This window comes from Pistacia vera, unplaced genomic scaffold (genome assembly GCF_008641045.1).
Source record: "Pistacia vera cultivar Batoury unplaced genomic scaffold, PisVer_v2 Contig656, whole genome shotgun sequence".
Lineage (NCBI taxonomy): Eukaryota > Viridiplantae > Streptophyta > Magnoliopsida > Sapindales > Anacardiaceae > Pistacia > Pistacia vera.
Genome location: NW_022196508.1, coordinates 597,080 through 611,175, shown reverse-complemented (window position 1 = coordinate 611,175; position 14,096 = coordinate 597,080). Strand labels below are relative to the sequence as shown.

The 14,096-nt window shown below is 37.2% G+C and overlaps 2 protein-coding genes across 4 annotated transcripts; one reads left to right on the top strand and one right to left on the bottom strand.

The window, feature by feature from the left end:
- The first annotated feature begins 3,296 nt into the window (after positions 1–3,296).
- Positions 3,297–8,993, top strand: LOC116112103. Its single transcript, XM_031398296.1, has 12 exons — positions 3,297–3,359; positions 3,837–4,309; positions 4,542–4,608; positions 4,706–5,107; positions 5,850–5,986; positions 6,076–6,184; positions 6,322–6,536; positions 6,620–6,693; positions 6,793–6,907; positions 7,006–7,208; positions 7,369–8,615; positions 8,706–8,993. The coding sequence occupies exons 1-12, from the start codon at positions 3,351–3,353 to the stop codon at positions 8,991–8,993; spliced, it is 3,339 nt and encodes a 1,112-aa protein (XP_031254156.1). The 5' UTR covers positions 3,297–3,350.
- Positions 8,994–9,561: 568 nt separating this feature from the next.
- LOC116112063 (DExH-box ATP-dependent RNA helicase DExH18, mitochondrial) lies at positions 9,562–13,867 on the bottom strand. 3 transcript variants are annotated; one of them, XM_031398249.1, is made up of 3 exons: positions 11,178–13,867; positions 10,249–10,314; positions 9,562–10,068 (listed from the first exon to the last, which is right to left on the bottom strand). In XM_031398249.1, the coding sequence occupies exons 1-2, from the start codon at positions 13,562–13,564 to the stop codon at positions 10,260–10,262; spliced, it is 2,442 nt and encodes an 813-aa protein (XP_031254109.1). In that variant the 5' UTR covers positions 13,565–13,867; the 3' UTR covers positions 9,562–10,068; positions 10,249–10,259. The 3 variants fall into 3 exon arrangements, with proteins under 3 accessions (XP_031254109.1, XP_031254108.1, XP_031254107.1); XM_031398248.1 differs by having other exon boundaries at positions 9,562–10,058; XM_031398247.1 differs by having other exon boundaries at positions 9,562–10,053.
- Between the last annotated feature and the right edge of the window lie 229 nt (positions 13,868–14,096).

Here is a 14,096-nt window from a genome sequence, read left to right as displayed (position 1 = left end):
TGTGTTACTTTTAAATTTTCTCCAATATCTCAAATATCTGTAAAATAATATAAGGTTGGTATTGAAATACATTTTCTTAGTCCCTATCTACTTGGGGGAAAACACCCATATAAATAGTTAAAACAATGAGAACCAAATGATTATAATCTATCATTTACAATGAATTGCAATGATAATAATCCAATTTTGCGTGCTTTCATGTGTTGGGTAAATTATACAAGTCATACTGAGTGAACTTAAATGTAGAAAGCTAAGTAACAATGACTTGCACAGATTTACCATTAATTTTAATACCTGAAACTTATCCACAATTTATGAGCTGTTAGATTAAATTATTTGAATGGTTGAGATTGTATTTTAAATATGATATTTCGAAACAATAATACCATATTTACAAATAAATCTTACAAAAATGTCCACACAAAATGAGGTAGCAAAAAATGAATAGAAGAGTAAAACAAAAGGTTAAACTCATTAAATTCACTCTTTCATTCATTTTTTGCAACATCATTTTGTATGGACATCTTTGTAAAATTTCTTTGTAAGTGTAATATTACTCTTTTCGAAATGCAAGTTGTATTTAATCTCAATCATCCAAAGTTCTTTGATGTTCCCGAACCTTCTTTTATAAATATATTTATAGTTATCTCTTCTCTTATGGTCAAATAGCAAACCGTTTAGCCATTAGAGTTAACTATACATAGGGGGTCTTGTTGTGTTCAAGTCGCATGATAAATATCTATCATATTTGTATAAGTATTTTAATCCATTAGGTTTGTAGAGTGTTTCATGACCCTAAGGATTATGTCAGGTTCTTGGAACTCAATACCTCAAATATATATATATATACACACACGTTTATATCTTTTGTTCATCCTCCTGACTCGTCAATTTCTATAAAAAAGTTTGTATATAAAATTTATGCCAATTAAAAACATACAAATTATATATAAATAGGCACACACGCGCGCGTTTATATCTTTTGTTCATCCACCTGACACATCAATTTCTACAAAAAAAAAAGTTTGTATATGAAATTTATGCCAATTAAAAACATACAAATTAATTTCATCATGTCAAAATCCACATAATTGGCACTTGATAAAGCCAAAACTAAGATGAAAGACCCATTCTCTTGTGGTCAAATGACAAATCATTTAGTCATTGGGGTTAGTTATACTTAGAAAGTCTTGTTTTCAAGTCATAAAAGAAGTATTTACTATATTTGTGTAATTACCTAGATTCATTGGGCTTGTAGAGTGTTGTGGCCCTGAGAATTAGACAATTACCTTGGTCTATTGAGCTTATACGGTATCCTATGGCTTTGAGAATTAGGTATACCACAGTTATATAATTACCTTGATCTATGACTTTGAAAATTAAGCAATTATCTTGATCTATTGGGTTTGGAGGATGTTATGTGGCTCTAAAAATTAAGCATATCACATATATGCAATTACCTTGGCCTATTACAATGTTCCGTAACCCTTAAATTAGGTAGACTCCAATGTAAACTTGTATACCTTAAAAAANCAGATCTGGCCGTCGAGGCCGGAAAAGGCCAGATCGGTGTGTTACGACACAGATCCGATGGGTCTGTGTCGTAACACAATTTTTCGGCCAGATTCCAGCGGTGGTGGCCGGAATCGGCACTGTGGGTGGCGCAGGTGTATTTGTTATTTTATAAAATTTTTATATATTGGGGTATTTAGTCAAATTAGCAAACCTAGGGGGTTTTTTAGAAATTTTTAAATTTATAAAAAACTAAAAATTAAACTTTCAAGGGCATTTGAGTCTTTTCACTATTATCTTAACGAAAATCACTAACAGAACATGACGGAAAGTACCCATTTGTCGTTTCAAAACCTTTTGGGTACCAACTTGTCGTTTCGACAAACATTGGGTATGTATAAGTCGTTCTCCCATTAAAAACATCCAAATTAATTTCATCATGTCAAAATCCACATAATTGGCACTTGATAAAGCCTCTTGTGGTCGAATGACAAACCATTTAGTCATTGGGGTTAGCTATACTTAGAAAGTCTTGTTTTCAAACACAAAAGAAGTATCTACTATATTTGTACAATTATCTAGGTTCATTGGGCTTGTAGAGTGTTTTGTGGCCCTGAGAATTAGACAATTACCTTGGTCTATTGGACTTATAGGATAATCAATGGTTTTGAGAATTAGATGTACCACAATTATGCAATTACCTTGATCTATGGCCTTGAGAATTAAGTAATTACCTTGATCTATTGGACTTGTATGATGTTACGTGGCTCTAAGAATTAAGTATATCATATTTATGAAATTACCTTGGTTTATTATGATGTTCCGTGGCCCTGAAATTAGGTAGACTCCAACGTAAGCTTGTATACCTTAGATACCTTAAAAAAAATTAAATTTAAAAATTTAAAAAAAAAAAATCCTCTTAGATGAAAGACTTTCTAATTTTCCTAGAAATTTAACAAAGCTAGATGACTTTGAAAGGTCAATGACGGTGCCTTCTATACCAATTATAGAGGAAAAACTAGTACCCCATTTGGATAAAGAATTTCTCATTCAGATTACCTATTTTGGCAAATTCTTCTATTATCAGTCACGGTATTTCGGAAAGCACTTATTTTGCTTTGACTTCTACCTAGAAACCAGTGCTTTTAAATTGTTGGGAAATTTACATGTTAATCAAAGCGTTGGAAATTCAGCTTTAACACGTCTCTTTTAATAGAGCTTATAAAAGCAGAGATATAATTTTATAAGTGTCCATAAGGGTTGAATATCCCACCAATCTAATTTTTTTAAGATAAATTACAAATATTATAAGTAATTATAAAATTTTAAATTTAAAAAATTAATAAAGAGAACAAATCTTCTTAACTGACGGGTCTAACAAGTTGGAATTACAATAACGTATTTCACCTTCTTTTGAAAGGAGGGTCTTTCATCGAATCTTCAAATAAAATGTGTTACATCATTTATATCTTTAAGTGATCTGTACAGTATGACGGTCTAAAAAACTTAACTGTTTTCCGGAATTACCCTTGACCTCAGGTGGGATTTAACAAAGCTCAAGCGGAGCTAGCTCGGAGGCATGATAGGAACAAAAATTCTGTGAGCAATAATATGAGGACGTGAACGGGACCAAAAAAATCCAGTTAATTAAACCCATCCAAATCCGTTTCTATAAATACCTTCACTTCTGCACGCCGCTTGAAGTTCCCAGCTATTCCGCAGTTCGCTGCCCCACTCTCAGAGCCAGGAAACGACGACGTCTGAAACGCTGGCTTTCGCTATCATGTACATTGTTCCAGACAAGCTGACTAATTTGCTGTAGAAGTTAGGGTTTTGAGATGAATCTGGTGCGAGACTCCTCCGATTTCGATTTTATAATTTCTTTATTTATTTTTATTTTATGCAAGTTCGTATCACAGCATGCAAGTTCGTATCACAGCATATTTTCTTGAGTTTTTTTTTTTTTTTTTTTTTTTAAAGCCTTTCATTTTTCATTTTCTCTGAAATTTTGGAGGCTGTGAAAATTTTCCTGGAAATGCATATCGCGAAAAGGTTAATTTTATTGACGATTTTGATAGAAAATTTTATGATTTTCTCACTTTCTATGCAGATTTATGTAAATTTTACCTGGATTTTCTCAGAAAGTGACTGAAACTTTTTTTTTCTTTTTATATGTTTTCTAATCTTGTGTAAAAGTTGATTTTCCTAACCTTTCTCGGAAAGTTAGGATTTTCTCGAGAAAGGAAAAGAACTGAGCTTTTAGTGTAATTGAAATAACTAAACTATTTTTTTTTTTCCTCTTGTTTCTGTTAACTAATTTACAGGAAACACGCATATTCTCTTTAACCGATTTCTTAAACTCGGTTCCGAAATGTGTGTTCTCTTCATATTCAACTCCAGTACTGACCGACTTAGAAACAAACCTCGTCAAATCAATCCTCCAAGACGACAAAGATCAACTCATAAACATCATCAAACAAGCACTCCTCAACGGCAACGATAATGATACACTCCAGACGACGGCGTCGACGGCCGTCTTGAAGATCCTCCACCTCTGTTGCAACTTGGACTCCGTTTTCTGCGCCACGGCGCTGGTCAACGGGGAACTGCTGGGAGGAGCGGCGGCGGCTGTCAACAAGACGGACAACGTCACAGGTCTGACGGCCATCCACGTGGCGGCCGAGTCGCACGCGGCACGTTGCGTGGAAATGCTGTTGAAGAAACGCGCCCGTACGGCTGTTAAAAGTAAGGACGGACGTGGAAGGCTGGCTCTGGAGTTATCTCTATCTAGCAGTAGGTAAGGTCCAAAACGAGCACGTCGTTTTCACCTTTTCAGTTTATGATTGTGCATAAATAGTACAAGTTTAGGTCTTTTGTTGCTTTATCAACTTTCACAACAATTGAATAAAACAGGTTTCCATTTTTGGAAACCTACCCACCTAGCTTTCTTTATTTCATTTTTTTTTTTTTTACTATTATTTGTATTAATTAAATCCTTTTTCTTGATCTTATCCTTGTGATTGTTGCAGAATGGATGTGATTTGGAATCCGGATGACTACTCCGTCGAAGACTTGGTCGTCATTCTTAGTCAAAAGGTTAAACAACTTTAAATCTTTTTAAGAACCTTTTATTTAGTTATTAAACATCAAGAAGTAAATAGAAATTAACTGGTTTTGGTTTTTGTTTGAACAGGATTTGACCACGGTCAAACTCCTGAGTGAGAAAACGAAAGAGATCAGCGAGGTGGCGTATGCAAGTGCCGTAGGGGGCAGAGTAGTGGAGTTAGCCGCGCTGCTCATTGTGGCAGCAGAGAGTGTGAACTCGTCGCTTTTGGTGTTACACGACGCCGATTCGGGGTGCAAAGAGGAGACCACGATATACGAGTGCGTGGTCAAGGAGGCCTTGTCGTTGGGCCGCACGACGACGTCGTGTTTGCGGGCGGCTAAACGGAGCAGTGCGCCGACGAAGAGCGAGTCCGCAAAGAAGAGGAAGCTCCTGCTGTGTGAAATAGAGTTGCTTCAGCTCTTTGGTGCTGTTTCCAATAGAAGTTGTACGGACAAGAAGGTGACGTCACCTTTGATACTCGCGGCTCAGGTAAAAATAATAATAATAATTAATGAAACACTTTTATGTTTAGGGCGTTTAATATTAGAATAATGATATATTTACATAATTTTTTTACACTATTATGTAAACATGGTATATGTTATAATTACATAAATTTTTAATTATTTAAAATTTTTAATATTATAATAAAATTTATATAATTGTAAGATATAACGTATTATGATATTTATAAAATGATATAAAAAATAGTGTAAATATAATATTACCCATAATATTAAGTTTGCTGTTTAACTTTTTTCGATGATGATTTTGAAAGACAGTACTGGGAGGACGCACAATTTTTTTGTCGATCAGACTTTTATGTCCCCCAATTAAAAACGTATTATTCGATTAATAAGCAGGGGCACTTTCGTAAATTCTGCATCCCTGAAAACTCAATGTAGGAACATCTTTTTGGTCATTCTTTAATAATATCTGAATTCCGTTGTCTTGGTTCCCTGGTTTCAGTATTTATGTAGTGCTTTCCTTTCAAAGGTACAAGCCACATAAGGACAAATTTCAGAAACAAAACAAATCTTCTTTTGATTATTTCAAATTGAACTTTTCATTTGTAGCAATAAAGACAACATGATCCCGGAAGAAAAAAATCTCCTCAGATTGTTGGAGAACAAAAATAACTTATTTTACAGCCCAGTGTATTGGGAGATTGCACTGAATAGAATATTATATTTGGAGTGTAATGTGTAACCAGCGGCTTTATTACTTACAGGCTGGAGATGAAGCTGTGATGGAGCTACTTTTGAAGTCAAATACAGATGTAAATGATACCGACGCTGAAGGAAATGCTGCACTTCATTTCGCTCTCAAGGCATCTATGGGCTCGTGCCAACAAGTGCAGCAGAATAGGTCTTTCTCTCTCTGTCTTGCCTGCGTGTTTCATTGGGACTCAGACTGTTGCCTTGCCTTTTGACTTAAAATTGCCTTCTTGTTTGCAGGATAGTGGGGCTCCTCCTGAAACATGGTGCCCGAGTGAACCAAAAAAATAAGTTGGGCCTAACTGCCGTTCACCTTGCTGCTGCTAGTGGCAATTTACAGGCACTTGAGGCATGTATATAACCTCTTCATGTCTCCTTTTGCAATTCTCTTATTCAGCAATATGCTATTTGCAACCAAAAGGAAACTCTTCTTATAATTCTAATTAATTACCTTTCACATTTTTTTTTATGGTTTTGAGCTTACAGGTCCTTCTATTGGAAGAATCAGAATGTATAAACTCGAAAACAGTAATGAAGGAAACCCCACTATTTTTTGCTGCTAAGAATGATCATATGGATTGTGCTGAGCTTCTTTTGCGTCAGGGAGCGAACAGTGAAGTCCTAAATTTGCGGTTGGAAACAACAGATCCGTCTTCCCTTTATATCATTCAATTCTATTTCTATAATTATATAATTTGTTTGTAAGAAACTTGTTGAAATTTAATTTCGAATTGCTGATATCTATTTGTCCTCATGTGTATGTACCGTTTGTTGTCATCTGCAGTAGAGAGAGGCCAATAGACTTGGCAGTGTCGCAAGACATGCGTTTCTTGCTTAATGCAGCTAATATTTGTCACAGTAAGTTGAACCTGAATTAATATGAAAACCATAAAGATATAACGTCTTTTCTTGATTTGATCCATTTTCAGTCTGATGTCCTTAGTTCTACATATGCAGTGAACCGTGCTTTGGCCATTCAGCAGAAGTATATTGCTTCTCTGGAAGGAGATGAAATTTCAGAAACTTGTGAAGCGCTACTGTCCATGACTGAAGAAGGCACCAGTATTGAGAAGTGACTACTCAAGCGGAAAACTCAAACTTCATATAAATTGCATGTGAATCTTTTTCTTCTATATGGTTTTAATACTTTCTACTGGATTTGAACCGCAGAATGTGCTCGAACGTGAAGCCAGAGATTTGTAAGTATTTTGAATCTCCTAGTGGATGCGTCAGAGGGGCCAAGTGTTTTTATGCTCATGGGGTTCAGGAGCTTCGGAAGACGAAACGTGGAGCGAACTTGATTCATTCTGCTACAGCAGAGGACTTCAAACGTAAAATTTTTGTAGGAGGCCTTCCCCTTTCACTGGATTCTGGTTAGAACCTTACCGCATGCAATTCGTAGGAATAAAAATTAAGTCATTTTCCATTCAACTAGTGAAAGCTTTTCTAGGGAATTTGGTCAAGAAATGAACTTGGTTTTTCTCTGTATATTTCATTTGAATGACACAATTCTCTTTCACTTTTATAAATCAGACTCATTGAGCGAGTTTTTTGAAGAACATTTTGGGCCGGTTGAAAATGCCAAAGTTGCCAGATTTCAAACAGGAAAGCAGATACAGTCTCGAGGATTTGGCTTTATAACCTTTGCACATGAAGAATCTGTTTCTGAGGCTGTTGAAGCACGCTATGTAACCATTATGGGCAGGAAAGTCGAGATTAAAAGCGCTATCCCAAAATTTCTTGTGCTTGCTGAGTTGCAGAAACAAGCAGCTCGACGGCGAGAAGCAAATATTAAGGACCAGTCTCAACTACAAGCAGTGATGCCAGATAAGAAGACTACAGAAGATATGTCTGCTAGAAAGACTGAAGAGGAGATGCCCTCTAGGAAGAACCAAGAAGACATGCCATGTAGGGAGACTTTAGAAGAGGAAAAACCTGAACATACATCTTGGGCTGATAGAATGCTGCTTTGTCAGCCAATGTCTGAATCTCAAGCAGATGTCAGCACCAGTTTTGAGGACGAAACCGTGCCCAAATGGCTCAGGATTTTCAAAAAGTGGCTCCCCCGCTTCTTACAACATCAATATAAGCCTCCCATTGAAGGAGAATATGCTCTCTCATCTCTGAAAGCAGATTTTAAGGCTGCTTTTCAACTTGAAATGGATCATGCCTCTCTCGGGTATCCAAAACTCAGTGACTTTATGAGGACCTTCCCCGATATTTGCACCATGAAGTCTCGGACTTTGAGTAAAAATGGATCTCCTAACCACATGGTGCTGCTGCCTAGCAGCATACCTAAGCCAAAACTGAAAGTTCTCCAACAACTGAAAATGCACTCCCCGCCCTTCCCAGTAAAATCAATTGGTGATGGCGATGATAGTGATTCATGTGATTCCAAGTCTCCTCAGGACCTTCCGTCAGCATCTAGTGCATCTACTGGCTTCACCACTAGCAGTAATGAGGGAAATTCATCCCATGAGATCACTGAAGATAGTTCAACTACATCACGGAGAGGAAATTCAGCTCAGAGAAGTACATCATCTGGTGTACCTCAAAGGCTTGTTTGGTTTACAAAGCCGGGCATGTTCTCCTTTTCCCAGACATCGTCGTATCAGGGAGGTGATGAGGGTTCAGGAGACCCAAATGATAGAAGAAGATGGATGGAGCCATCCGAAGGAATAAAGCTTATGCTTCACAACAGGCATTTGGTTTTGCAGTGGCTGGCTATAAAAAGGAAGAACTCATCAGTCCTCTTTCTCCGTGAATTTGATTTCTACCCTGTGAGCAATGCACTACACCTAAAAGCCTTCATTCTTTATTTCTATTAACATTGCTATGAATTTATATATTATGCTGTGGCTGGCTTGCAGAAATACAAGGCAAACCTTCTTCAGGGATTATGCTTTGGCTGCAACCGGCAAAAGATGATGTGGGGGAATTTCCCCTGTAAACACTTGCTTTGGTGTGGTAATTGCAAACTAGAAGCTGAACAAATTGGCAGATACGACCACAAATGCGTGGTGTGCGATATGGAAGTACAGAAAATCAATTTGATCCTTTCAAATCAATTTGAGGAGTTCCGTCCGTTATACAATTTTAATAGACCAAAGTACGGCATTGCCAAACCCAACCTTTCCTCAAGTATGCTGTTTATTTGAGCTTCTTTTTAATTTCTGACATTATTATTCGTTTTGTCACTTACTTCTGCAGTCTAGATAGAAGAAATTTCCTTTGACATGCCGATGGATGCGTTACTCTGAAGCACAACATATAAAAAAGGCTAGGAAGCAAGTGGGTGCAGTGGATGAAGAGGCTTGCACCCGGAAGTAGAAAAGATGGCAGGTGGAGCTAAATCTCATCCCCAACAAAAGTTTAGATAAACTCAAATTCATACATTTTGTGGTGAAACAGAGGTGCCAGAAATTTGTAAGTATGCTAGTCTCCGGCATTGGCAACCTTTCAATTACTTTCACCATCTACCGATTTCTTTTGCTGATTTTAAATCAAAAGAATGGGAATATAGATTGATGAAATATAGTTGTCCATCCAAAACACTTGGCATATGCCCCCATCCTATATGTGTTGCTAATAATAACACTTTTGATCCTAGTAAATGCCTCTTGCCTACAGTCTGTACAGTTGTTTTTTTACTTCTACAGTTTCTACATTATGCCTCCACAAATGACGTATTCATTTTCGAAACATTTGAAGCAGTTTCTAGACTTATTTGAAGTAAATAATCTACAAAGAGTAACGAACATCTGAATTATGATGGAATGAGAAAAATGTATGATAAATACTGAAAATCTCCTATTCCTTCCCAAACTAAATATATTAAAGCCTATAAATACAACAACACTCTGCCCAACAAGCATCATCACTCTGACCTGTTTCTTCCGCAAATAGATCTATCAGTTGGAAAAGGGAACATTGTATTACAAATTTCTCTATACAAGTAGCTTCACTCAAAAATGCTAGTTTTTTTGCTACATATCCGAAATGGTTGATAATTCCCAGATGTCAGCGTCAAGAAACCAGGATGATGATTTACACTCCAAGTCTTTAGTAGTTGCATGCACCCGGTTACCATGGAAACACAAGTAGTTCTACAGTTCCACGCATAAATTTGACAGAAATTCCAGCTTCTTTTCTGTGCATTTGAGACTGTCTGGTACAAATTCAAATTTTGACCCCAAGTTTGGAATACAAACCATCAAACTACACTTAAAACAACTATAGCCAATCAGCAGACATCAAAGTTGCGTTGAATTAACCATGAGAAAGCTTACAGAGGTGGAGTTGATGTTAAAAATATGAAATGTAATGAAGAAGAAGAAAAGACAAAGGCGAACAAAACAAAACAATTACACATCATAGCAATTAAATCTAAACCGGAGAGTGTAGCCCAACTACCTGAAAAATCTTCATGTTGCCACCCTCTTTGACTGCCCCGGCAGTGGGTTTTTTTCTTGCCTTCTCCTGCAAAAAAATAAAATAAAATAAAAAAACAATTTGCCAGCACTTAGGATCGTCAAAATGCACATAGCATTTCATTGCAGTAAAACATATATCCACAGACGTCAAATTCAAAATTTCTATAAATAAACAGAGGCACACTAAACATGGTCTTCTACAACTTCCATTGCCAAAACAAAACTATCTTCTATCCTCACTTCTCCCTTCTATGAAACCTTGGACTCGATAGAGTTGTGAGCTGTGCCAATCTCCATTATTTGAACAATCAAGTTTAGGTTTCCACCAGACAGTCATCTATCTCCCAATATTCTTTAAACACGATTCTACTTAAATCGCTTTTCCCTCTGCCATCAAATTTATTATGGTTTTTTTCCACTCTCTTTCAAGCTTCACCAAGGCCGAGTTATAATTCTACTAAGTTAACCCAGGTGATCTGCTGGCCTCAACTTATGCACTGTCTAACTGAATTAGAAGAATGAGTGCACTAATAGAACCAAAAGCCTCTAGATTTCATCAAACTAGAAAGATCTGATCATCATAGCAGTCAAATAACTGCAGAAATAGAAATGTGGTTTTACAGGGCCATTAACTATGTTTTAGAACAATACAATCTCCACATTTCTCCTAACAAAAATACAGAATAAGCATTTTTAAAGGATATTTTTCCTTATATATAGAGGTATTCTATTGAAAATAATCCAACAATAAAAAACTGAAAACCCAAATCAACAAGCTACAGTAGCCTAATCATCTTTATATTAGAAATCAATTTAGACACAAATCACATGCCAAAAAGCTTTTGAAGAGAGACTACCAATAAGCAAGTTTGAGGGAAAAAAATAACTAAATAAATTCAATTGACCTACTTCTCATATGACTTGATGAGTGACCTTGGTCTCTCATAACCATCTTTTTTCTCCTGAGGCTTTGATTTCGCTGCCGGCCTTGATTCTGGTTTCCAAGAAGCGTCAGCAAGAGACTGACCCAATAAATCAGCAATGCTCCCTGCCATTTCCTCAGCCTTTTTCACATGCGGGAAAAAGTCCCCCTTGAATTGGTTGGACAACCAAAGATACATAGACAACACCTGATGCTTAGTCTCAAGATCTAAGAGTTCGGCATCACTTTTAGCAGAACCCTTTGGCATGCCCATTGCAATACTAACAGCAATATTTTCACTATAAGATGAAGCAAACCTCAGTAGATGGTACATTGCTTTTGGGTCTCTAATATTAACAGGAGCAAAAGAAAAGTTGAAACGATCTTCCAAAGATAACCCCTGCACCCTTTCCAACAAATTAGCTACCTTCTTTATATGTTCATGTTTACATAGGAAGTAGGATCCATCCAGACGGCAGTTTTCACGAAACTTTTCAAGCAGCTGGGCTAAAGTAACATCCGAGAATTGCCCAGCAAATAGCTCAACTTGCTCAAAGAAAGGAAAGAGACCCACTTTCTTAACCGGTTCAAAAGGATGCTTCAAACACTCAATCAAGTAATCCAGATCATCTAAATGCAATGTTGTTGTGAGTCCATCTGGGTATATGCTTCCCCTCCTACCAGCTCTCCCTGCAATCTGCTTAACCTGTGATGCAGGAACTGGAACAATCTTGTCACCATTGTACTTTGAAAGATTATAAAAAACAACTCTTCTGATATTGAGATTCAAACCCATTCCCACAGCATCACTTGCAACCAGCACATCAAATTCGCTACCTTGATCATTGAACAAGTTAGCTTGCTGTCTACGAGTCTCTGGTGGCAAAGCACCATAGATAACACAACAACGGTGGTTGGTCTGTTTCTCAATGGCCAATTTCACCTCAAATATCTCTCTCCTTGAAAATGCAACAACACAGTCCCCAGATCGTACATTTCGAAGATCTCCTAACAGGCTCTTGGCCTCGACAACTAATGGTTTGAACCTCTCATAGTGTTGCTCATGCAACTCATCTCCAGTTTCTGAACATATCTTCCGAACAATATCCAGAACACTTGGATCTCCACACAAATGTATTTCATCTGCCATTACTCCAAGCAATGCTCTTGTCCATGCAAAACCTCTATATGGATCTCCCATCATCTGGATTTCATCAATGACAGCGACATCATACAGTTCATCTGCTGACACCATTTCCACCGTGCAAGCAATATGGTTAGAAAATGGAACACGTTTCTTTTCTTGACCTGTAAGAAGACTACAATAAACACCATTGGCATTCACTTTGTCAAAAACTTCCATAGCCAAGAGCCTCAAAGGACTGCAATAAATACCCTTCTTTGCTTCCATAAATCGCTGCAAAGCGTTGTATGTCTTACCACTGTTTGTTGGACCAACGTGATATATAATCTTACGTTTCATAGCCCGCGCAAAAGGAAACCAAGTGTGTGGCTTTGTGAGATCAGCTGAGTCCACCATACTTTTGAACCGCTTAACCTCATCAGGAAGCTCTTCCAAGCAGAACTCAACAAATATAGGGAAAAGAAACTTAACAGCCTCATCAGATGGACCAAGCCACACCAAATACTTGGCAACTTCATCAGGACATTTCTTGAAGAAAAAGCTGCGGAACTTGCTAACAGCAGTAGGGAAAAATGACCTGCCAATGTAAATTGCAAGAGCCTGGTTGACTGCCCACCCTGAAATAGAAAAGAATCGGAAAACTTCCAGTAGGACCTCCCAATCAGACCGTTTTTGCTTGGCACCCTTTTCAGCATTACTTAGCTCCCTATACAACTCCACAGGATCACGGGTTGATACCCGCAGAAACCTGCTAGAGTCACTGCTATTCACGCCATCATTATTACCTTCCGATTCAATCATATTTGAATCAAAAATATCATTCTTATTATAACCATCAAAATTATCTCCAATTCCATCATCATCCACACTTTCTTCCGAACTCAAACTATCATTTTCCTCCAACTCCATTTCTGATAAAGAAGCACTACCGTCATCAACAAAATTAACTTTTTTACGAGATGAAGAAAACAGTCTTGTATTAACATGATTAAACTCCGTAAAATTAGTGCCCTTTGAAGCCAAATGCACACCAACTAGGTCTATCAAGGTCGTTGAGAATTCACGTTTGGGCACATCAAATGTGAGACTAGAATTGTCTTTCTCCCATACCGACTTCTCAAATTGCCTACCAGAATGAAAATATCGATTCGACGACAAAAACCTTATCCTAGAAACATTGTTTTTCGATATACATATACGAATCAGAGTTGTTCCTTGGCCTCTTGCCATTTAATACCTTACCCACATCAAACTACCAAAAACCCAGTAAATATTTCTCCTTATAGTGTGCTCCAACGCAGTTAATACTTCACAATTCGATATATATATATAAATATAAAATAATAATAATAAAAAAAAACAAAAACTTATCAGCGCAAATGAACCGCAGAAATTAAAACGAGAAATTGAAGTAATAGAAACATAATAATAAGTTAGTGGGTTGTATGGAACGTAACCTGAATGTTAAAGAGAGATAAAGCGGACGAGGAGGGAGAGTAGTGGTCAGGGCTAACCATTCTAAAACCCTAAACCTTGGATTGTTCCTAGTTTCAGAGAAGATCTGTAAATTGGGCCTTGAGTCGGTTGGTTTTGGATCATATAGATGAGCCAGTTGGCTAGGCCCAAGGCCCAAATCCCAACACCCAGTTCGAATTTTGGGCCAATGAGATCATCTTATCAATTTTACATGGTTTGACAAAATTACCCCATACATTCGCAAAAATACCTCGCCTACAAAGTAATTTGTTTGAAAATGTTGGCT

Bases quoted from the DNA above. Each gene is read 5' to 3' on its own strand.
- LOC116112103 (XM_031398296.1), top strand. The intron at 6,908-7,005 runs GTGACTACTCAA...TTTGAACCGCAG, and splicing joins GAAGGCACCAGTATTGAGAA to AATGTGCTCGAACGTGAAGC. The intron at 8,616-8,705 runs GTGAGCAATGCA...GCTGGCTTGCAG, and splicing joins GTGAATTTGATTTCTACCCT to AAATACAAGGCAAACCTTCT.
- LOC116112063 (XM_031398249.1), bottom strand. From the start codon at position 13,564: ATGGCAAGAGGCCAAGGAACAACTCTGATTCGTATATGTATATCGAAA. The intron at 10,315-11,177 runs GTAGGTCAATTG...ATTTTTTTGCAG, and splicing joins CTCATCAAGTCATATGAGAA to GAGAAGGCAAGAAAAAAACC.